This window comes from Dinoponera quadriceps, unplaced genomic scaffold, assembly GCF_001313825.1.
Source record: "Dinoponera quadriceps isolate SergipeBrazil2010 unplaced genomic scaffold, ASM131382v1 scaffold555, whole genome shotgun sequence".
In the NCBI taxonomy this organism is placed as follows: Eukaryota; Metazoa; Arthropoda; class Insecta; order Hymenoptera; family Formicidae; genus Dinoponera; species Dinoponera quadriceps.
Genome location: NW_014554717.1, coordinates 929,200 through 952,829, shown reverse-complemented (window position 1 = coordinate 952,829; position 23,630 = coordinate 929,200). Strand labels below are relative to the sequence as shown.

General features: G+C 43.9%; 3 protein-coding genes across 7 annotated transcripts in view; 1 reads left to right on the top strand and 2 right to left on the bottom strand.

The window, feature by feature from the left end:
- Window positions 1-25: 25 nt before the first annotated feature.
- Window positions 26-2,488, bottom strand: LOC106741142 (UDP-N-acetylhexosamine pyrophosphorylase). Its single transcript, XM_014612844.1, has 3 exons — window positions 1,992-2,488; window positions 1,408-1,804; window positions 26-1,307 (listed from the first exon to the last, which is right to left on the bottom strand). The coding sequence occupies exons 1-3, from the start codon at window positions 2,468-2,470 to the stop codon at window positions 768-770; spliced, it is 1,416 nt and encodes a 471-aa protein (XP_014468330.1). The 5' UTR covers window positions 2,471-2,488; the 3' UTR covers window positions 26-767.
- A 2,402-nt stretch (window positions 2,489-4,890) lies between these two features.
- Window positions 4,891-10,217, top strand: LOC106741143 (ADP-ribosylation factor 6). 4 transcript variants are annotated; one of them, XM_014612845.1, is made up of 5 exons: window positions 4,891-5,077; window positions 6,553-6,664; window positions 6,959-7,062; window positions 7,176-7,374; window positions 7,496-10,217. In XM_014612845.1, exons 2-5 carry the CDS (start codon window positions 6,583-6,585, stop codon window positions 7,636-7,638), a joined length of 528 nt encoding a protein of 175 aa, XP_014468331.1. In that variant the 5' UTR covers window positions 4,891-5,077; window positions 6,553-6,582; the 3' UTR covers window positions 7,639-10,217. The 4 variants fall into 4 exon arrangements, with proteins under 4 accessions (XP_014468331.1, XP_014468335.1, XP_014468333.1 ...); XM_014612849.1 differs by lacking the exon at window positions 4,891-5,077 and adding an exon at window positions 5,085-5,773; XM_014612847.1 differs by lacking the exon at window positions 4,891-5,077 and adding an exon at window positions 5,085-5,783.
- Window positions 10,218-11,281: 1,064 nt separating this feature from the next.
- Window positions 11,282-23,630, bottom strand: part of LOC106741141 (protein turtle) — a 13,331-nt gene continuing 982 nt past the window's right edge. The window contains exons 2-12 of one of the 2 annotated variants that reach the window (XM_014612842.1): window positions 22,636-22,778; window positions 18,737-18,965; window positions 17,083-17,249; window positions 16,827-16,971; window positions 15,951-16,225; window positions 14,800-14,934; window positions 14,049-14,308; window positions 13,724-13,899; window positions 13,219-13,263; window positions 12,950-13,129; window positions 11,282-12,641 (exon numbers count right to left, since the gene is read on the bottom strand). In XM_014612842.1, coding sequence (XP_014468328.1) covers window positions 12,418-12,641; window positions 12,950-13,129; window positions 13,219-13,263; window positions 13,724-13,899; window positions 14,049-14,308; window positions 14,800-14,934; window positions 15,951-16,225; window positions 16,827-16,971; window positions 17,083-17,249; window positions 18,737-18,965; window positions 22,636-22,778 — 1,979 coding nt within the window. In that variant the 3' untranslated portion in view covers window positions 11,282-12,417. The remainder of the gene's footprint in view (window positions 12,642-12,949; window positions 13,130-13,218; window positions 13,264-13,723; window positions 13,900-14,048; window positions 14,309-14,799; window positions 14,935-15,950; window positions 16,226-16,826; window positions 16,972-17,082; window positions 17,250-18,736; window positions 18,966-22,635; window positions 22,779-23,630) is intronic. The other variant, XM_014612843.1, reaches the window with a different exon arrangement.

Below are 23,630 nucleotides of genomic sequence, written 5' to 3'. Positions count from 1 at the left end.
ATATAATTAGAAGGTTATATGGTCATCAGTTTTATTTAACATATATATATATGTAACAGTTTATAAAAAAAAAAATTATGTACGTTTGAAATACTTATAGCCGAATACAGCCAAATCATACTTGATGCACACAGTTAATGTGCATGTGTATAGTGTACAATTTTTATTTACATGTTTAACCTGATCCATACAATAACTAAAGTTCCACTTCCATCACTGCAAGTGCGAGTATTAACGGTTACAGCTTAACAGTTGCTATCAAAAGTTCATATGTATAAGTCTCAAAAGTACAAGTATAAAAATTATACGACGCTATTACGGACGATGTTACAATGAAAATGATTAATTCGGTGTTTTTATAAAATCTCACACACACGTCTCTATAAAATGCAATACACAGAATATCGTTGATCGTTTGAACCGGCGGAAATTTTCCAGAATCACCAAATTAATCGCTTTCACCGTGACATACATATAGGCCACACGTTCCGTTCGCGGATGCAAAATTGGAAATTCGCGAGAGATACATGCCGAGAGAGACGAATCAACTATATATATCTCTTGTTAATTTCCGGTTTCCCCCACTGCCATGGTGAAAGTACACGAATGTCTAATCTATGTATGTATATGCATATACATATGTCGTTGATTACTACCGACGGTCGTTAAACCTACGTACGTTTAACCTTCATCACAAAGGAGAGTAAACATCCTCGATATACGTGCATTCCGAGATATCTCGTTATCGGGAGGCGGTCCAGTCGTCGTTATTCGAGAATTTGTGGCCCCACGAAAGACTGGTTATTCGCGATCCGAGCCAGATTCTCGCCCGCGTACGAGAGTAACGGCGAGATCTCGACGTCGTCGCCGACGTTCTTCGCGCCCGCGTCCAGCAGCCACCTCTTGTGTAAATTCAGCAGATCGGTGCGCGCGATGCTCGGGCAATCCTGCCCGGCGGAATCGGAGTTCTTCAACGGGCTGAATTCCTTCCCACGAGTGCCCTGCCACACCGCGAAATTCTTCGCGAAGCGGAACACGTCGAACACGAATTTCTCTATCTTGATGCCGTTCGGGCTCTTCGGAACGATTCTCTCCCCCTCGTCGTTGACGTATGGGATTTTCTTCCTCGCTACGTGCAGATCCAGATCTTTCTCGTGCAGGTGCGCGACGTCCTTCAGGAAATCGACCGTGAAGTAATGGTTGCATATATTCGCGGCGTTGTACACCAGCTGTCCGTCGGGGTGACGCAGCTCCGAGGTCTCCTTTGAGATCTCACTGTACTCGACTACTTGATAATGGTCCTCTACCTGTGTCAAACCAAGGACAAAGATGGTGGATTACAACACATATGTAGGAGATATCGCACGCGTAAATGTCATTTGTTACGAATTATATTAGGATACTTGCCTTGCAAACTACGCCGACCGCTTCAGAAGGGGAAGATTTCTCGATTACTTTAACCCCACAGTCCGTCTCGGAGACCAGACAATAGCCTAGAAATACAGGATCCGCCACTTTCACCAAGATATTGTCCACGGAATGCGCGTGTACACTCCGAATTCCACGCTGCGTCATGTCGTCCAGTATCCCTTGGTTTTCCAACGCGCGATACAATCCCCCGTTACCGTCGGGCGCTTTGGAAACGCGATGCTTCGCGTCCAAGATGATCTTGCCGTCGAAAGTGAAACACGGTAGCATACCCTGCTTGAAAGCCCTGACGTTGTTCTCCTTTAAGCCGAAGTTGTTGTGCTTGCTGAGATAGGCGACGGTGGCGTCGTGAGTGGCTTCGCTGGTAAGGATGTACCTGGAGAATAAAGTATATTTAAGATCATCTCCCTCCTTTACTCAGTAATTGTATGATGCAATGTACAAGATTCCACACATCATATATACATATGTATATGTGTGTATATACATATATATATATATATATATTTCCCGGATTCAACAATTATCTTATATTTATCCGGCGACAGTCCTTGACAGCATACCAAGTAATCTCCCCGCGTTTTCCACACCGCTGTTCCGCGATATCCTGCAGACGCAGTATCCTCTCTGCCTGCAGCTGAAAGAGGGTTTTCCGCGACGGTAAGTCGACGTTGTACATCCCCTTGGGATAAGTCACTCCTAGACGCGTGCCTTGCCCGCCTGACAGCAGCAAAATAGCCACGCGATTCTCAGCGACTTCCTTCAGGCCAAGTTCCTCGTACATCGCCAGCTCCTCCTTCGTGGACGTCTTGGCGGAAGCGATCTTCTTCTCATCTATCGGCTGTACTTTGTCGTCCAGCGTGCCTTGGCCGATGCGCCGGGAGGACTCCAGCGCTTTCTCGAAGTACAAAGTAGCCTCCTGCAGATCCAATTCGTCAACATCATTCTCCAGCTCGTGCCTGTCCTCGTCTGTCAGCTCCTCCCAGAATCTAAGCAGATGTTCCTGGCCATACTCGGCCAGCTTCTTCCTCTGACGCTCCATTCTCGTCGACGTCGAATACTTGACACTTCCGAGCGAATGCGAAACGACAGTCGTCGGCCTTCCCTATCGCGTCGTGTTTATCGTCGTGTCCTCGTAAATTCCTCAACACGTTGCCTACGTCACGCTCGGTCCGTCGGCTCGGCAGGACGGGAGGGAACGATCGGTCGGTCGGCCAACAACGAGCAACAGGTATTCATCGGGGCCCAAATCGCCCGTGTAGAAAGTTGCGGCGGCGGCGGCGGCGGTGGTGGTAATAACGGCGTACCTTCACTTTCACGATTCCACGTAGTACGCTCGATTCGATTTCTCTTATCGATCCCTCCCGCCCTGCCGGCCTCTCCTCTTGCACGTGTAATTTTCCTTTTCCTCGCCGGCATAATGCCTCGCTGGCGCGCCTACGAGATCCAGCCGGCCGGTATCGCCGCCGGGAAAAGTCATCTCTTTCGCGTACTTCGTCTGTTCAAGGTAGATAACCTGCGCGCGTCGCATACCGCGCCGTCGTGTTACGTCCTTATCTACGCCGCCTTCGATCGGGGCCAAAAAGCAAGTTCTATCTGTAAAAAGACGCGCCGATAAGGCGTATCGAGTGGAAGGAAGGCCTCGGAGGATCTCTCGGATGCTAGATAAGAGACGAGGAATCTTTTGTCCTTCGACGGCGGTATCGACGAACGAAGGCGGATAGGTCGTGGTGAAAGCGAGCGACCTTGACGCCCGTCCGTCGTCGTCGTGCTGTTCCTTTACGACGAAGTTGCGCGGTGCTGCCGGAGGTGACCGCACGGCCAGGAATCCAGGCGCGATGTCGCGCATTCATTGGCGATGACGGGCGCGACTACGGCCGTTTTTCGCGGGATTTTTCTTCGCGGCGGAAACGCGAGCGCGACTAGCGTTTTCGATCGATTCCGTGCGTACCTGAGACCCGACGCGGCTCTCCGACCAACCCGCTTCGTCTTTCACTGCTTTCTCCGCGTGACAAGAGCATTTATCACGAATAATCGTACTCGTATGTCTCTCGTCAATCGCAAACTGGCTTCTCTCATTTAACGTAGGTCAGTTTTCTGTTTTTAAATCAAGGCCATACCGCGACTTCGTTTCTTCTCCCTCCGACGCTTCTGAATTATATACTTGTCTCACTCTAATTGTCAGGAATGCAACTTAGACAGCTGCTTGTGCAACTTCTCGATGAGAGAAAGGAAGGGAAACATCGCAAGGTGCAGCTCAAGAAGAACAGACCTCTCGTATACCGCTTCGATCGCCGCAAAAAAAGCCGATAACATCTGATAGCGTCCGTCGTTGGCACAAAGATAGATGCCGCGATAACGCGCGTGTCAAACGTGTCGTGTAAAAAGCGCGATAGTTGCTTTAAAATTGCCGATACTCTTTAATCTTTTCCAATCGCCCGCGACAACCAAAGCGCATTCTCGATAACGCCGAGCTATCACGAGGGATCTGTTCGTTTCGTGTGCGCGCGCATGCCCACACTCGTCGCGTTTCCAACAGTGTCGCCAACGCGAAATTTCAAAATCAGCCGTACGCCTGTGAAAAATAAGCTAGAAAACGGCTGAAAGTCGTAAAACGTGTCCCACGTGGAAGCATGCGCGCGAGCAAAGGAAAGAGTTTTCAGAATGCTTTTTTTAGGCGATCTGGATAGCGATATCTTCTATTTTATCTCCCAAGATCAAATCCTTCTGTATGATTAAATGTCAACAACCAACGTTAGATCTCTAGCGGTACACCTTGGCGTTACATTGGTCAACATTAGCCGATGTAATGCCAATGAAGTGTGCTATTAGAGATCCCATTAAACAATTTTCCATATGTAATTATGTATAGAATATGTCTGTGTGCGTAAAAAAAAATATAATTTCATATGATTACACATAAACTTAAATCACTTTACCCGACTCTATATTTTTACATATGGACGAGTTTCATACATAACGCCTTATACATAATTACATCTAATTATGTACAACCGATATTGAACCGATGTAACGCCAATAAATTGTGTTTAATTAATTATGCGCATATGAAAAATTTTTCAACGGAATGTCAAAGACGCAGTGTGAATCCTCCGTTAAAGAAAATCAATGAACGAATCGGTAGTCATCTAGCTGCTCGTCATCTTTCTAAATATATCCCAACAAAGAGCTTAAATATCTAAAGCCAATTTCTGATAGCCAGGTAAAGAAAGAAATGAAGAAGACCTGGGATCCAGCTGGAAAACGGCTGAAAGTTGGCGACACTGGTTTCGAGTCATTCATTGCGAGTCCGAGAGCGCGGCGGGTAAAGCAGGCGCGGCTAGTTGCAGGCGTCGACGGCGGATGGCGCTCGGGCGCGATGCACGAGAGCGAGAGGCACGAGAGAGAGAGAGAGAGAGAGGCTCGTCGTCGTCGTGTTGCATGCGTACGCGCCCCACGTCGTTACTTACTACGAGGGGACACGATGCCACTGTGCCTACGGCGATGAAATAACGCGTTATCGCGCGCGCGAACGATGCCCGAACGGCGCCGGTACGACGGAGAACTATGTACAGTGTTGTGATGTGTCCGCGCAGTCCGCGTCGCCGACAGCCAAGTACTGCACGCTCTACTCGATAGATGTTTTTCGGTGAGTTGTTCGCAGCGCTCCCTGCCCTCCCCGCGGATAGATCCGCTGCTTCACCTTCTCACGTCGCTTGCTCGCTCGGAGCCGGCGACCGCTCGCAAACGCCGACTGTCAGCGAGAGAGAGACGGCGAAGAGCGATCATCATCGATCCGGCCGCGACGACGTATTTTCAGACCGAGTTCGCGCATCGGCGTCTCTCGCCCAATAAGCTCGTTTCCTCTACTCCGAGACACGCACGTCGCCCACACGCGAACACGCCTTTTTCCGCCTTTCGCGTGATCGCGCCGGCACGCGTCGTCACATGGGACTACTGCGTGTTCCCGCCGGCAACTGCACTTTCCGCACTCGCGAACCCACTCTCCCCCTCTCCCCCCGAGGCCTCCTAGTATTATATTTTTTGAGTGTCGTTGGCCGGACGTGTTTCTGTCCATTCGCTTTCTCTCCCTTTCTCTCGACGCTCCGCCTTCGTTCGAAAAACCCGAAGCACGGGTTCTTTACGTATTTGACGCGATTCGCACGTATCCGGAGATATTTCGGAGACTCGCCACGGACGAATACGGAGGGTTTACGTAGGAGGAAGTGCCGGGAGGTGCAGTTGGGACAGGCAGAGCCCCACGATACGGCGCGCTATACCGAGGAGGGCTACACCCTGTGCGGCGGTGGCGGCGGCAGCCGATAATGTTCACGCACGTAGATAGGTTAGGGGAGGTAGTTGGACTGCTGTTCTCCGTCCGTGTTTATCCGCCGTCGCGTCACCGAGATCGCGTTCCGCTCGCTCGCGAGCACCCACCGGGCAATCGTCGTTCGCGATGAGAGATTCGTAGCGGAGGAGGTTAGACACGCGAGAGAGGTAATCAATCGATGCCCGGCTGAGAGACGCGACGATCGGACGCGAGATAACGGAGATAAGGCGTGGGATTTAAACGTGGGGCCTCCCTCGTGAAGGGCGGCTCGTCACGCGGAAGTCGACGTTAATTCTCGCCCCGAACCTTCCCCTCCCCACGACGGGCCGGTTCGTAACTTCGACTTCGCGCGCCTGTGGGGAGGGATTCGAGGGTTCCGTTCGGATGGACAGACGCATCGACGAATGAATGTTTAATACAGAGAGGATTAAAGATTCCCAACTGATGGTCCGTTAGAGACACTTTTTGTCAAAGCGTATCCCCCTCCTTACCGCTGTTATGTCGGTGTGTGTGTGTGTGTAGTAAATAATGCATGTTCGTAAATATGCAACTTGTTGAAATTGAACATTTTGTAGTGGTACGTGTTGATATTATAGTACGTGTTGGCATTGATAATTGATGAAAAGATAGTGTGACAGTGTTGACGATAAATATCATCTGTGTGATATATAATATTCGCAACAGAGTAGTACAATATTATTAATGAGCTCGGCTAACTGAAATTTACTAATACTATGTAAAATTTACTAATGCTATGTGAAATTTACTAATGCTTCGCGTTTTGCAAAGTGCAGGTGCCGGGTGCCTAGAACACAGTTGGCAAAATGGGCAAGTTGTTGTCAAAGATATTTGGCAACAAGGAGATGCGTATTCTCATGTTAGGGCTGGATGCTGCAGGAAAAACTAGTATCCTTTGTGATTTTACATATACAAATGTTTTATATTATCTTGTATTCCTCTTCTTTTTGTGTGTGTGTGTTTTTTTTCTTACTACTATGATTATTCTACCGACCTTTATTTCATAACTTCTTTCCACTACTATATCTTCTAAAAATTTTATGTAATTAAATATATAATTGTGAGAGTTTCTTAGTTTGTTACATATATATATATATACATGCTGTACATTATGTAATGTACATGTATATAATACAATTACCATTTTCACTATGGATCGTTTCCTTAATCAAATTATACCAGCAATATTGTATAAACTTAAACTAGGACAGTCTGTAACAACTATACCAACTGTAGGATTCAATGTAGAAACAGTTACCTATAAGAATGTTAAATTTAATGTATGGGTAAGTCTTTACTCTTACGCTTAACAACAAGTAATATACTGATTTCAAAGTTACTCTGACATTATCGGTCTTTATACTGTTTTACATAAATCAATCTTATTCTTATTGTTTAGGATGTAGGTGGTCAAGATAAAATACGTCCGTTATGGCGTCACTACTATACGGGGACGCAAGGACTTATTTTTGTAGTAGATTGTGCAGATCGAGATAGAATCGACGAAGCTCGCCAAGAACTCCATCGAATTATAAACGATAGAGAAATGCGTGATGCTATAATTTTAATTTTTGCTAATAAACAAGATCTTCCGGATGGTAAGTAATGTTTTCCATATATAATTAACAGCACAAATACTGTATAATATGCGGTATGCGTGCTACAGGCGTTTTTTTAGATGTTACAAGTATAAAACTTTTTATTTGTACCTTCCTTTAGCAATGAAACCACACGAAATACAAGAAAAACTGGGATTAACTAGGATACGAGATAGAAATTGGTACGTTCAGCCATCTTGTGCCACAACGGGAGACGGGCTTTATGAAGGCCTTACGTGGTTAACCAGTAATCATAAATCATGAGCAAATATTTATTTTTCACAAATTAGCTATACATACGGAGAATACATGTTTGCTTTGTATTTTTATTTTAATTTATCATGTGGAGGCTCTGTAAGACAAACAACAGCTGACAATGACGATAGATTTGACGAAGTCTTTTTCACAAGAAAAGTTATCGCGGGTGCAAAGGGGGAGGAAAAAAAAATCTATAAAGACAACTATTAATGGTGTGTTCCAATAATATCGATACTAGGTGAATAGTAATTTATTGTAAACGAGGTACCAAGAGACGTAACCTTTGTTACTAGCTATTTATCCCAATTCATGGAAGTAATTACATTATTACTGAATAGGGTTACACGGGTTTAACATCTCTGTATTGTAACATATTCACGCAAGTGTACTACTTCTCACGAGAGATAAGTTTTACAAGTTAAAGGAAGAAAAAGATTAAGAGAATCTAGTTATGATATTAAGGGGTTCACAGATTCACAAGGATTAGTATACTGTATAACTTACCTTGCAAATCCTTTCCGATATCTATGTACTTGTTATTCGAGAGAATTGTGTTTTTTCGAACGGAAAGTACCTCAAGTTTTTAACGAATTACAGCTAGATTTTTAACTCCGCAATATATATTGTTGTCAACGCTAAGCTAACATGTATCATATATTCATACATATAGTCTTTGACTATGACACGTGAGTAAATTTATAGCACCTACAATGAGGCTTTATGTAATCCAGCGAGGTTTATTTCGCGTTCATCGCACGTTCAAGATTTTTCCTACTTACTACTTACATTTTCGCGCCGAAATTCATCAGTTGCTCATAATTCAATTTGGTAATGTCGTCTTCCAATTCGACAGGCTACGTAAACTTTTTAATCGGCTCCCGTTTCTTTCGTTCGTCTCCTCAGGTACACACATGTACGTTTTTTTTTCTTTTTTGTAAGTAATATTTTAACCAGAACGCAATAATATATAACTAATCGCCGGAATTTTTATTATTACGCACAAACCACGAGATTATAATATCGCGGTCTTACCATATCTATCTGAGTTTATTAAAATAGAAAACAATGCAACACATGGAGTTATCGGTTTACTGATATTGTGAGCTCAAAAGAAAAAAAAAACAAAAAAAAGGGGGAGAAAGAAGAATAATGTTACATTGAGCGTAACAACATTGAATCTGCCAATATTTTTTACCGTTTAAGTGAGTATTGGATAATAAAGCATTAGTATTAGGTCGCAACGATCAGACCATTTAATCTAACGGCATTTTATGGATGAAATAGGTGTCTTCGTGACTTTCGTTTCTCTCAAATAGCATAATCCAATAGCGTAAGACTAGTACGAATTCATACTTCGATATTCATAACTGATTCATAAATGCAATTCACAAGTGTTCAAAACGCTCGTATAATTATCAATCGAATTGAGTTATAGGCAAATAGTGGTGGTGTATATCTACAATTCGTCAATACATTGACACCTTGTTTGCATTCCACGATACATTAGCGAGTTAGGTTCTTAGAGAGAGGGAAAAGGAGAGAGAGAGAGAGAGAGAGAGAGAGAGAAAGAGAGAGAGAGAGAGAGAGGTGTTTTAGTTATAAATAATCTACATAAATTTAACAGATTTTCCAGGCGTAAGTTTGTAACAACTTTCTCAGCGTGTCCGTACCATTAATATTAAGTAATTTCACTTAAGAAATGAAATAACGGTTGAGCACATCATCATCTGTAAAAATCGTAATCAGGCTTTGGAGATACCGAGCTGTTTTCCATAATATTAGCTACATCAATTAGCACTCGATGGTCAAGCGTTCGTATGACCATATATCATCGTAACTCTGCATTTTTACCAATATGTAAAACAGCGACGACGTATTCCACATTATGTACTAACTATATAAAAAAAATATATATATTCTTTTAAATGCAATAATCATAAATTGTTACGTTTTACCATCGGCTTCAGTAAGAGCCAGTAAGGAGCTTTCATTATTAAATATAATGTTATAAGATGTTAATTAACAAAATTTTATGTATATAAATATGTTTCATATTTCAAGCGCAGTGTTTTATGTGTGTGTGTCAAGTATTTCGTATGTTCCACATGACCGTTTTACCGTGCTATGAGAAAAAATTCTAAATTATACTAACGCAACGGGGGTTATATATATATATATATATATATAAAAGGGAGGGAGGGGGGCAAAGCTATGTTGGCACAGCGAGAACTAATACTGAAAATATCTTAATAAAATTTTGAAAGCATCTAAACAGAAGAGAAGATTCGCTTCTGTTAAGATTTATAGAAAGAGAATAAAAACTTTCAACTTCATTTCACACCATCAAATATGTAACACACATATTACTAACATACGACAAATCAAAAGTAACTCAGAACCATAGAGCACTTTCGCTTCAGTCCAAAGCCTGAACACAAGAATCTCACAACACTCGAGAGGAATCTACGAATATAGTTTATAGATTTATAATTATATATTATATATTGTATATTATATGTATTATAATTTATAATTACCAGAATTTTGTTACTATACACTGATAATTATATACGGTAGTAATTGAACAGATTTATCTCCATCCAGACTTTGGTGATAACATAACGGGAGAGATAACGTTGCAACGGGACTCTGCGAAGCACGTGGTTTTCAAACTCAGTTCAATAAATAATGAGTCCTGTTATCATACTTTATGTAGGAGAGGAAGTTCCACTTGTACAGAAACATTATCTTCTCCGTCTACGGAACCCTGGGTATCGGTCCAGTCCGCTTACATTTCAATTTCCGATAAGAGCTTACCTGTATTTCGTCATGCTCGTCTCATGCGTGGATACATAGACATGCATTAACCATAGGCTATAATTACCAGATTCTTGTGATAAGCTAAACAATTCAGACGCCTTTGGTGTTATCGCGATAAGTGCGGCGGGTCACACGTGGCGTAAACAATGTCGGAGCGACGTCACCGTCAATTGTCAATTGACCTGTGCGTGGGAGGCGATAAAATATCCTCTACATTTTCAGAAATTAACCCGTGACATTTGCGGGGATTGCACGTAAATGTTTGAGTAATATATACGTAAATTTACGGTAAAATGAGAGACACTTGGTGCTCAGTTGAGATTCTGTAATGGTGAGACTACCCAGGTAGAGCAAATTTTTGAAAGACCTCTTAAAAACATACAGGAGATATCTAAAAAAAAAAAATAGAACGCTTTTTAGGTATTATCAAGACATCTTTTAGACATTTGTTCTGTATAAGAGCGGATCTTGTCTTCGAGTTATCGGCAGAGATAAGCTGTTATCATTGGCCGCTGTCCTCCGCGTAACGCCATCTCTTCAACGCGCTACGAGGCGGCGAATTCTGCCGACGTGCTTCCGGAGGGGAGCGTCTTATCGACGGATGGACGAGACGTGTGCCGTATCTTCGGAAGATATCCAGGTAGAACAAATTTTTCAAAGATCTCTTAAAGACGTCTGAAAGATATCTAAAAAGAAAAAGAACGCCTTTTATAGATGTCTTTAAGATATCTCTTGGACATTTGTTCTGCTTGGGTTTACATTTATCGGAACGTATATTTTTGCGCGAGCAACGTCATTCACGAACGATCGGCACAAAGAAATGCGTAAAAATGTGTACCTCCTCGCTTCTCTTTATTGTTAATTGCAACTATGCGCGATGTACAGGTATACGTGACAATGCGTTGCGGTCCAATAAAATCAAGTATACAAGTACTGGTAAAGAATGAGAGAAGATGCTCGTGCATAGCGACGCGTACAGTATAATTTATTTACAATAGAAAATGAGACACAAGAGACGCGTGTAATCTGTAAGCACACGCACGATCCTCTCGATATATTTGACGCGTTCGACGGTCGACGAGCCTGTAATTCGCGTAATATGAGGTCTAGCCATTCATAATGTGCAATTACCTATAATAAAGCCGTTAAACGACACATAGAGTACGATCCCGGTAAGCAAGAAACGTCAAATCAATCTCTTGAAACATTGATTTTATGTGGATTTTGTTCACATTTTGACGTGATATCTTACAAATGTGTTTAAACTGTCACTTGATAATATGAATTTCTTAAATATTAAAATAACGCTAAACTCATAGCGCGGAAACATTATTTTTCATGTTTCGATCAAATATTGTTAACAATGACGTTGTATGCAACATTAAAAACTACATATTCGAAAACGTTACATATTATGAAATATCATTGTAATAACATCATTGTTGCGTTAATGATTCCTAGCTTACTGGGATATAATTAGCAATGCAAGAACACTCGGTAGTAACTTAAATTAGAGATTTCGGTAAATAAGATCGCTTATGGGGTAGAGCAGGCCAAGAGCCCACGGTCCCTAATACGTTAATCCCGCCGCATCATCGTCGTCTTATACTTTGCGCGGCACCCCTGACATTATTCTCTCTGCATGATAAATATCTCTTTTTTTTTTCTTTTTTTTCTTATTCCTTCACGCTCGAAATTTCGAAAATATGCATTTCGTCATCTCTCAAAACTTCCTCATACCACAAGCCTATCTTCCGATCTTTTTCTGTTTTTCTTTTTATAAATGTGATATTAACTTGATCACTGGAATGATCCGTGCTGCTAATCGTACGAGCGATACATAAATATTTATAATCAATTATGGCTCGTGCGACTAGCTATCTTCTCTCTCTCCCTCTCTATTTCTCTCTCTCTCTCTCTCTCTAGTTGAGTACGCACACATATTTCCGATATACTCTTCCTCGGTTACTTCTCGTTAGTCGGCTGGCAGAATCGCTTCCTCGCCCACCACACAGCGGCCAGTGCTGCCGCTAGAAAACCTATACCGGCGACGATCCCCATGGAGATCGCACGATTGCGACGATACGCGGGCACTTCCAAACCGACCCTCTCGCTCGTCGCAACGTCGTCAGTGAGGGATATCGCGGCCACCTCGAAAGTATAATAGCTCTCCTCCTCCAGAGTTTTCACTGAAACAACATCGTCGAATTATCGATTTAAATTGTCAATGCGTTATTCTTATCGTTCGATCCAAGTGACGGATACTTTTATTCGACGAAATCTAATCGGAAAATCAGTCACCTGTTGCGTATCAGTTGTAATTTTCATCGGATAAAGGCATAACTTGACCGGACATCGCACTTGATCGGAGATATATATCCGTTTGTTACTTTTCTAATTGGATTGTCCGATCGTCGGATACGATCGGACGTTTTTCTCAGCGAGGGTAAGTACGTGATTGATCACTGCGAGATCGCGAAAGTGATTGTCACCTCACCTAAATAATAAGTGTCCGTCGTTTCCGCTCTCCCGTACAAATGTTCCGACGGTCCTCTGAACCATCTCACCGTGTAGAGCCTGACCTGACCCTTGCCGTACTCGGGTGGTTCCCAAGTCACCAAGTAGCCCTCCACCGTTGCTTGGACTCTCACGTTCAGCGGCGGTCCCACGATCTCTTCTGAAACAGGACTCGTACATTCTTCTTTCTCCCGCTCTCGAAGAGCAGTTCGATCGACGTACTCGATCAAGCGAAGCCGCTTTACTCACCCTGCGGGCTGCGGTATTCCGACGCCGAGTTCTCATCGATGGAAGCTAGAAAAGATGGCGATCTGCTGTTGTAGTTCATTTCATCGCGTTCGTTTTCGATCAGTGGCAGCCGCACAGTAAAAAACATTTTGTATTTGTGTTAAAATCGGTCCTCGTTAAGGTTTTTATATTAAATTTTCAATATACCCATGTGTTAATTTAACATATTGCTTTTATGTCATCTCTAACAATTTCGCACTGTGTCGATACTCAACGCGTGCGAGTGTCGAAATAACGTATTTTATACCTCGGCGTCGATTAACGATTATTAATTTCGCGTTGATTTTCGACGTAACATTCGCGTCACTTCCCAACGTATTCATTTTGTACGAAGTTACATACAATTAATAGAAAAAAAAAGACGCAAAAATTCGAGCTCGCCTCGGGACACGCGAGATATGTTAAATTCAACACAGGAATTTTCCACCGTGCGAGAGCGACAATCGAGAGATCGCGTTAACCGTACTCGGCTGGGTAAATATTCGCAACGCCTTGCTGAACATCCCGTCGCCGTGCTTGTCTTGGCTCAGAACCATGAATTCGTACTCTCGCCCCGGATGGAGATTATTCACCGTCGCCTCCGTGATCTTCCTCGAGAGGATCTTCATGGTCCTCCACTCGGACGTGTCCGTGGGTCTGTACCTAAGCGGAAATTTGGCGTATATCCTTTCACGTCGCATTAATCGACAACCGAGAGATCTCCGTCGCGTTTCGGTCACAGCAAACTCTTGCTTGAATTCTCGCATCTATCGCGACAAACCGTCGAGGGTATCGCGCGCACGATGCGTTACCATACTGAGTACTCCATCTTGGGTCGCACGTATCCGGGTATCCAAGTCAGGGTGACGGCGTTCTTGCTGCTGTTGGCGCTGAGGTTGTACGGCGCCCGCGGCGGGACGTTCAGCACCATCAGTTCGGCGTCCGCGACCACCGTCGCCGCCTCGTTGCTGGCCGCGCATTGGTACAACCCCCGATCGTGTTCCTGGATCCTCTCTATCGTGAGATTGCCGCCGATCATGATGGTCCTTTCGGGCGGCAGGGGCGACCCGTCCTTTTCCCGAGAAACACCGGCAAATTTTATTATTATATACGCGAGCGCGTAACGCGCGATCAGCTACAGTCCCTCTGCCCTTATTATTATTAGACGCACCTTCATTCCTTACAATTCATCGACTAAAGGACTAGCTTTATAATACGGCTCATCTATCGACCGAACTTTGTTCAAGAACAATGGAACATTATTCTGTGAAAGGTACTTTTCACGACGTCATTTCACTTGGTTGTCACAACGACCTTCAACAAGTACGAAGCCGTGTTGCATCGTTGATAATAACGGGACAAACATAAGTTTTGAGTGGGGTGATTTCATACCTCAGAAGATCGCAGCGCTGATCGACACCGAAAATGATTCTAATCGAGTTGGAACGTAAAATTAATAGCTCTTCTTCTCCTAGTGACTCGTGTTCTATTAAAAAATCAAAGTGCGTCGAATAACATGGCCACGAACTGTACCACAAATCGCTAATCGACGCTACGACGTACTTTGTACCACACGATGCTCGGTCGATGCGCGTCGTCGCCATCTCTGGCGTCGCACGGGATCTCCAGGCTCTCGCCCAGTTTTCGCATGTACAAGTGCTGCGGTGTTATCGTGAATACCGGCGGCCTTTGAACTATCTGTAAATAATTCGCGATATCGAGTAACGGCCCGAATAAATTCCCGGGTGGAAATTTAAAACGCGAGCGTCGAAAAAGCCCTACGTAATTTCTCCCCGTCTCTCTTTCCAGGCCCTACACAGAAATGTAACGCTCGTACAATTTAGGACCAGTTTTGTGAATCTATCTAACTAGACCCTGACCGCGCTCTATGAGCTACAGACCTTGTTAGAAACACCCACGTCTATTCAGGGGCTATTCACGAAATTCAATGGCAGGATTTGCCTTTCCAGACCACAACTAGATCGTCAACGACCTCTCGAGGACCCCTATTTTAGGGCATGCCTATCTAGACTACTACTGCAGACTTGAGATACGTCCCGATTAATTTTTACCCGGGCTTTCATGACTGTCACGATCTGAGATCAATCGATGATGGAAGCTTTATCATGTTTTATTTACATTTACCGAGGAAATATATTGTTACTTGTATCAAAATTAATCATGAAATTTGCATCATACAGTAATGTAAATTTTTTTACGTAGCGACAAATTTACCAAAAGTTCTCCCACATTTTCACGTTAGATTTCGCATATCGCACATATTGCTTTAAGTAAATTGTGGAAATTTCTTCGCATTCCTTTCGTCCTTCTATGCGATCAATATGAATGTCGCATGAATTCACTCAATGAACCGTTCGTAAGGGACGTGACCTTTATACACCGACTAAAATTGTTGTCAATTCACGTACACCTGTGTTTACTTGAGAAATATCTCGTGTCGGTATTGTTTTGAGAGACTAGCGTGTGTTCTTCGTCGGGGAAACGTTCGTTCTATTTTGTTCTGGAGAGCCGTATGACTCGGAAGATTTACAATTGGGGAACAAAAGCGCGGTTAAGCAGTCGCCGTCGACTGGTCAGTGGTCTCAATGCTGACGTGCTTTCTGTTTTTCTTTCTCTCTCTCTCTCTCTCTCTTTCTATGTACACCATTTGTGTCGTTCAACACGCGTGCGACGATGGCGAGAGCGCTACTCACTACGGTGATCGAAGGGCTGGGTCCTTCGGTGCCCAGCTCGTTGTAAGGGGTGCAACTGTAGCTTCCCGAGTGTGTCTCGTCCACTTTGCTGAAGTAGAGAGATCCGTTTCTCCTGTAGAAAACCCCCTGCACGTTGTAAGGATCGAAGAGAAATCCGTCCTTCTCCCAACGTAGGTTCGTCAGCGGCGGATTCGCCCTGAAGTGGCAGTCCAGGAGGGCCGGTTTGCCGTACGGTAAATAGACCTCCCTTGGCGCGTAAATCACTTTCGCCTTATCTACGGCAGAGAAGCGGAGAAGTCGATTACCGATCGTGAGGTAGGAAAGAAGGTGACTTAAGGAGGTTGTAAACCTCGGCATCGTATTTTCAATGGCGCGTCAAGGGAGTCATTCATTTCAAACTTAGTATTTGTCAAACAAAATTACGTGTCTACTTATTTTTATTTCACAATCGACATAAAAGGTGCCAACTTTTAGTTGCAAATACCTTAGCTCTTGAACGGTTAATCTCGTTTTTTAATTATTTACAAGCAGTTAGGTAATATTTCAATGTATACGTAGTGCAAGTTTTATCGAATTCTTATCGAACTCATTTCACCTTACAATCTCCTTAAGAGAAAACGAATTAAACCCTTGGCTACGCTTTTGAGCCGCATCTCCCCTTGATTTGATTGAGTCTCGCAAAGAGCGACGTGCACCCAATTAATTAAGAACAAGTAACGAATGAAGTTCTTGCAAATCAAGTTTTTTACACTAATATTTTTAAAAATATTTTACTATTAGACTACGGTAAAACGGTCTTGTCGGGGATATCCCGGCTCGAGGCCGCGGAGGGTTAATCATCGCGGTCACAAAGGGCAAAGCAGCTCCAATGCTCACATTGAACATTTAGAAAGGCCGAGGCACTCTGCTGGTCTCCGTTCTCTCCTGTCACCATGCAAGTGTATTCTCCGAGGTCACTCATGGCAGCTGAATTTATGGTTAACGTCCCATCGCTACCGATAGACGCTCGTCTTCTGAGATCCTACCGCGACAGCGAATTCGATCATTTTTCTCGCGCGTTAAACAACAACAGGTTACAAACGGACACTTAAATCGACACGTGTCCGATTGGCTACGTGCAACAAATCCTTGCCTGTATATCCGGAATAGGTGTCTTCTCGCGTAACCAAGTCACTACCGTGTGCTCGCCTTTAGCTACGCAATCGAAATCGACGGCTTCGCCCTCCATGGCAGTTTTGTTGACAGGTGGTATCGCTAGTAGAGTATCACCTGCAACAGTCGTCGGAAACGGCGACACACCTAGGTTGAACGATTTAACGAGTCTGCCCAGGTTCAGGTTAGTAAGCAGCAGCGGGGTTACGGTATATATTTTTCCATTCGTTTCAATGGTCGTCTTGCTCAATATCAGCGGGATTAACGGCGCGAGACAGATAATTAGTCATCTTCTTTTTAATTGGGCATACGCGTTAATGAGACAAATACATTAGTATCGGTTAATGGGTCAAACCACCATCACAAGCGGGCGCCCGTAATAAACAGGATTTAGTGGAAACTATCGTTTGACAGATTTTCCCGGCGGGGAAATTTTCTTGTGAAACTTGTGTCTAACGCTTAACTTGCGCCGTAACTTCCCAGTGAGCAAGAAGCATTAAATCAATCTTTTGAGACATTGATTTTATGTGGATTTGATCAACATTTTGACATAATATTATATTATTAAATATTAAAATTATGATGTAGAAACATTATTTTTCATACTTCGGTCAAATATTGTCAATAACGTTGTATATAGAATTAAAAACTATGTATTTTAAAACATTACATGTTAAACAAAATATTGTAATAACGTTGTATTAACGATTTCTTGCTTACTGGGTTGGAATTTATTTGAGCACAGAAATATACGCTCTCTATATATGAGAAAACATGAGTAAGTGTCATCCGTATGTACTGACGACTTTCTCACTCACTTACTCATTCTTATCTCGTATAATAGGATTTAACCTACAAAAACGAGAATCCCGTCCGGTTGAGTACTGATTCATGAAGTAAGATCTGCTCTAATTGGCACAGTTGATATATATATATAGGTTTAAGTTTTGTACTAAATATAGCTTGTTAAATTCCAGCTCAATTACCTGGATCGATTAAAACTTGTATAAGTGACCCGGAAGACTTCTAATCTGAATATTTAATCCGAACGTCTCTACTTTCAGTGAGCGCAATGAGTGTCAAATAACAAAGAAGAAGCGAAGTGACCCTTTAATCAAGACGGGCCGTTTTTTTCTCGCCTTTTCAGCCTTAAGAGGGTCAAGAATGTCGGAGGTGTTTAAATGAATGATTAAGTTCGACTAATTTTCTACTTGCCAAAAAATTAGGTCACGAATTTCACGGCTGTAAGCTCTCACGGTTAGCTTGCACATCGGGTGCAAGACACAGTTTAATAGTCAGCTCTTGTTAGTCTCGGCGACACTTGCATAATATATCACACAATTGTTATTATACACGACAAATTGTACTTATATGTCATATGTTATGTATTCCGCTCTTTCTTGAATAATATCGATAGATCACGTTGTATCTGTCGCACCTACATGCTTATGGGCGCACCTTTCTGTTAAAGTTACATCGCACGGAAGATAAATACACGAGACAAATTATATTAGTAAAATAAAAAAAGAAAACATCCTCTCTCGGGGCTGTTGAATTTGTTTGAAAATGATCAGCGTTAATATTATCATCGCATGCGGACAACTGTACAATGGAATCGTAAGTGACGGGCTTACCATCAATGGCGAGGTGGAACCACGTGCCATTATTTCTGGAGTTCGGCGTTCTGTTAGGGAAAATCACCCTACATTCGTACCAGCCCTGGTCGCTCTCGCGAATATTCGTGAGATTTATACTACCCTGGCCGTATCCACGATGGCCGATATTGTCCAACAAGTGTATGCGACCCTTGTAGTCGTCCTCCAGCGACACACGCCCGTCGTACCACGAAAACACCGTGCGGCTCTAAGTAATCAGAATGCGTTAGAAAGCGTTTGCTGTCTGATATCTCATCGAGATCCACATATCAGATGAATTACGCGAGAACATCTCGTTCCCACGTAAGCACTAACTTATCCGAACGACCGATATTTTCTCTTCTTTTTTTTTATGTACGATCGTAGGCGAAATTGAGAAAATTACACCGCGTAATCCGATATGCAGTTGCAACAAGACGGCCGTTAATTGGGCCTTCCTTTCGCAGAACGCGCAACTCACGCAATTCAAAGAGGAAACAAATGTAACGTTCGTGCGAGGACACGTTCTAACGAAGCTTGAAACTGCGTGCGTCAGGTGTACGACGGGAAACGGGTGACTAAGGATTCCTCGTATCACCCACGATACGTTCCTTAACCCTTCCTTGACACACTCATTCGTTGCTGCTTAGTTTAGCACACCGAGTCTTTGTGAGATTTGGCAAATCTTTCGACACGCCCTTAAATATTTCTTCCTTTCTTTCTATATTTATAAGTGCGTATTCATTGTACAGATATTACAGTTTTCAATATACACAAGAATATGTAAGTAAAAGTAAGTAAATAAAAAAAAACTTTCACAATCACATTATTTAGTACGTCGATCCCAAGTGGAAATTTTAGTCCTACATTAGATCTACTTGATTCTACATTAAGTCTTCCAGTGGAGAAAACGGGACTAACTTCCCATTTGTAGCGGTCAAAGGAGCGTGAAAGAAGATCTAATGAAAACTCGATGTGGAACCAAATCAAGTTAATGCAGACTCGGGACTTCTGCATAGAAAGAGACGGAAAATTTGCGCGCGTTAAGAAAAGAGTCCCAACTTCGTATATGCAGTAATTGATGATTCAGCTATATATTGATGATTCAACTATAATATCTCAATTTTTTCCCCGGATCAATCTGATCCATGAGTGCCAATGTAGGATTGAATCGGCCGTCGTGTCGGTCACTAACTCCGCGCGTTTGCGTTCTCTCCGTCGGCGAACGAACGAATATTCCAAATCCCCGAAACAAGGATACTCCGCCGACAGGGGCGAGAATGGCGCTAATCGCTTCTAATCATATGACAATGCATTAACAGTGACCCACTGGCTGGGACCCCTCGTGTCGCAGACTGAACGTGACTAAATATAATGCAGCCTTGCGTCCCGTACTCCAATTACCGACGACGGACAGACGAAGAGGGAAAGAGCACCTGTTTTGCATACGCATCAGGGACCAATGGGCTTGAGTTCCACTTGATTTTATGCAGCGGCCACGTGCAATCCGTTTCCGTCGCGCGATCGTCCAATGTGACATCCGCGAAAGCGAACTCGCGGGCGACCATACGCTGCGCAGCCGTTTTGCGCACTTTTTTTTCTCTAAAATTCGTAAATTGTCAAGCATCTTCCGGATCGTGTAATTTTTCCTCTTTTCACCCTTTCGCTGCAATGCATCTGACTGAACCATACACGGCGTCCGCAAGTGACGAGCTTTTTCCCGTGACGTACGTACAGGGTGTCACAGACGACTCCGCGACTTTAATTTCATTGAGAAGTCTCGAAGCAATTTAAAGTTCATTTGTCCTCCACGAAAATGTCCGGGTATCAATAGTTTCCGAGATATAAGCGGCTGAAGAAGCGAGTCTTTTCGCAAATTAAACTTCGAACGATTAAATGGATAGCAAAATGTTTATTCTCTTCGATTAATTTCAAATGTGGACTTCGATGGAAATTTATTTTTTCACCTTAGTTACAAAGATATATCGTGCGTTGGAGATTGAAAAATCGCTGAAAATAATCACCTCCCACGACATTTTCGACGATGAAAAATTCCCCTCAAATTGCTCGGAGAACCTCTCCAGATAGTAAAGTCGACGTCACGCAGCGTTCAGCACGCGTTCATACATATTGACGTCACATGATCTCAAAAATTCATACAAATGCGCATGTGTCGTTCGTGTCATGATGTCGGAGAAATATCTTAACAAATCAAGAACGTGCATGCGGATTTTTACGTCATTCGTATATACCTTGTGCTCACATCATATTAATCACGTAATAACCTTTAAGAAGGTGTTAAATTGAAGTTACAGTGTGACAATCACATTGTGACGAAACGTAATCGTCACCGTGCATCTTCTATCTGGCTTTAGGTAAAATTAAGCTTGCGAGGATCGGGACACCCTGTATAACGCAACTAACGCAACTGAGAGGCTACTCTTCGACGACGACGTATATACGCCGCGTACGCAGCGAGAGGGTTAACAATCGAGCCAATATGGGCCGCTTTGGGAAGTTTTTCTCAGCTAATCGGCGCCATGACATCATCGGCGGCGCGTTGCCGTGCTTTTTAGCGGCGCTCAATGCTGCCAGTTTCTCCCGCGTATTATGTGTCCGCGTGAAATCGAGAAGACGTGGAAATCTCCACATGCGGGCGGATCAACGTGGAACGACGGGATCGGATATATTCGAGGCCAAGTAATCGAATAACGTGTCCTACCTTGACGCGCTTTTCCTACCTTCGCGCCTCCGCCGGAAGGCAACGGGCACATCGCGCAGATATATACGTTCGTATGCAAATTAAACGAGTAGCAGCCTGCCTTAACGCTCTTTAATCGTCAATCAGCCCATCGCACGTTGTCAGGTTACCGTTGTTACGTGCGGTCTGTTATTAACTGCGTCGATGGTTCAAGTGAATTGCATTGCTTTGCGCGTGGCCTCGATTTTCGCGACTTTACGAAAGAAGCATGCGCTCGTTACGCTTCGTCGCGACCCTCTCTCCCTCTGTCGCCCAAGATCGAATATAATTAATAATATTTCGGTAGAAGAGGAAGGGGGAATCGAATGTCGAATTGAAAAGAGAAATTACGGCGATTTTGTATCCCCCGCCTTTTCGCACGATCTCCCGATCAATGTGGCGCATCGGAAGTTAATATCACATTGAATATCGCGTGCCTGATTGCGCGGAAGCGCGTCTAACCGGTCTAATAATAAATTGCACAACTACGTGCGGCCGGTCCAAGGCGAAATCGACACACACGGAAAATATTACCTCAATCACGCGACGCGCCTGTTGATGTTATTTTACATACTACCTTTTACGTACTACGTCGCGTTTCGCAACGACATTCGTTTCACTAATCCATCTACGTTCCACTTGGGCCGCGTTATCAAGTAATTCTAAAGTGATCTGTAATTCCGTACCGAAGCTCTACTTCAATCGTAAAGTCAATTATAAGACAATTTATAAATTCAATAGCGATCAATCACCACCGCTAACGCAAGTAATCCGAGGATCTCACGCTACGCCTCGCGCACTCGCTCTTGCGCTGTTGTGCGTGCGTTATTGGTGGAATAACGCAATAATCCGGAGAAAACAACGTTTTGCTGGAACAGCAAATTGTTTGTCAATATAGCGACAGGAAGCGAAATTTGTCGCAAGGAAACAATAATTTTGCTGCAAAACGTCGTTGCGACGGCAATACAATTTACTTGACGTAACCAAATTATCTTGCTGTCCATATATCCGGCAACATAGCGATTGAGACTCTTAATAAATCTTCCCGCTGTTCAAATTCTTTTTGCTGTCGCTATATTAACAAACAATCTGCTGTTCTAGCAAAATTTCTCTCCCCGTGAATGACGGCTCTGCTTATTCGATACGTATATATACTTACGTCGCGATTCCATTGGAGGATATACGGAATCGGCGTCTCGTGTGGAAAGTCAAGATCGCAATTAAACACCACGTACTCTCCCACCCCCGCGGTAAGATAATTCGGTTCCTTATCCTCCTCCAGCATCAAGCCGTAGCTGCATACTGAAAAACCGCATGCGGCCTCGTGGATGATATATATACGTAACATTTTTCCGGGGGATCGCGCGGCGAGGTCGATTTCATTTTCCTTTTACGCCTTTACGTTTCCATCTCTCTCATTTCGTTTTCTTTTTCACCGTACCCTCCCGACCGTGCGAAGCATCGTGGATGAACGACGACTGAGAGACGACGTGTCGTCGCGTGTAAAGTGATATTACGCATTGGGACTAATTTCCGGAGATTGCGTAATTTTCCGCTGGATTATGCGCGACCATCGAGCGCTTTAATAAAATGATGCGTTGTTGTTATCTACACCCCGGCGCAAACAGCGGTCCCGACGCGCGCGCGCGCGCGCGAGAGAGATAAAAGATATACCGCGCGATGCGGGGAAGAGAGAAGAGACGCTGAGATGGATCTCGGTGTCGACGGTAATTAACGCGTCGTCGTCGTCGGTCTCTGCGATACTTTCACGGTCAATCGCGAGAATGTGACGAAGGCAATAATTATGTACACATGCGCACATATACATCTCGTCTCGTGCCGTTGCGTGGCGGCTCGCGGATTCCGGTAAACAAGAAGCGCTCGTTCAGCGCGTTCTGGCGGTAATCTCGAATTTAGTCCGTCTTCCCCCGCCACTAAATGCAGCAATCAGCGAATTGTGCCAGTTACAGTCGTTTACCGAGTCTGAAACGCCGAGTTTACGCTCCTCGAGTTACGACAAGTTCCCGTGCGCGAGAGATCGAGATCGCCGCTGAGACAGTACCCCGCGCTTCCGCCCGCTACTTTACTACGAGTCGAGGACGCGCGACGAACTTTTTTCTTTCATGTTCTCACACCCTCCTTCCCCCCCCCCCC

Bases quoted from the DNA above. Each gene is read 5' to 3' on its own strand.
- LOC106741142 (XM_014612844.1), bottom strand. From the start codon at position 2,470: ATGGAGCGTCAGAGGAAGAAGCTGGCCGAGTATGGCCAGGAACATCTG. The intron at 1,805-1,991 runs GTATGCTGTCAA...TTTATTCTCCAG, and splicing joins AAACGCGGGGAGATTACTTG to GTACATCCTTACCAGCGAAG. The intron at 1,308-1,407 runs GCAAGTATCCTA...GGTTTGACACAG, and splicing joins CGGTCGGCGTAGTTTGCAAG to GTAGAGGACCATTATCAAGT.
- LOC106741143 (XM_014612845.1), top strand. From the start codon at position 6,583: ATGGGCAAGTTGTTGTCAAAGATATTTGGCAACAAGGAGATGCGTATT. The intron at 6,665-6,958 runs GTATCCTTTGTG...AAATTATACCAG, and splicing joins GGATGCTGCAGGAAAAACTA to CAATATTGTATAAACTTAAA. The intron at 7,063-7,175 runs GTAAGTCTTTAC...CTTATTGTTTAG, and splicing joins ATGTTAAATTTAATGTATGG to GATGTAGGTGGTCAAGATAA.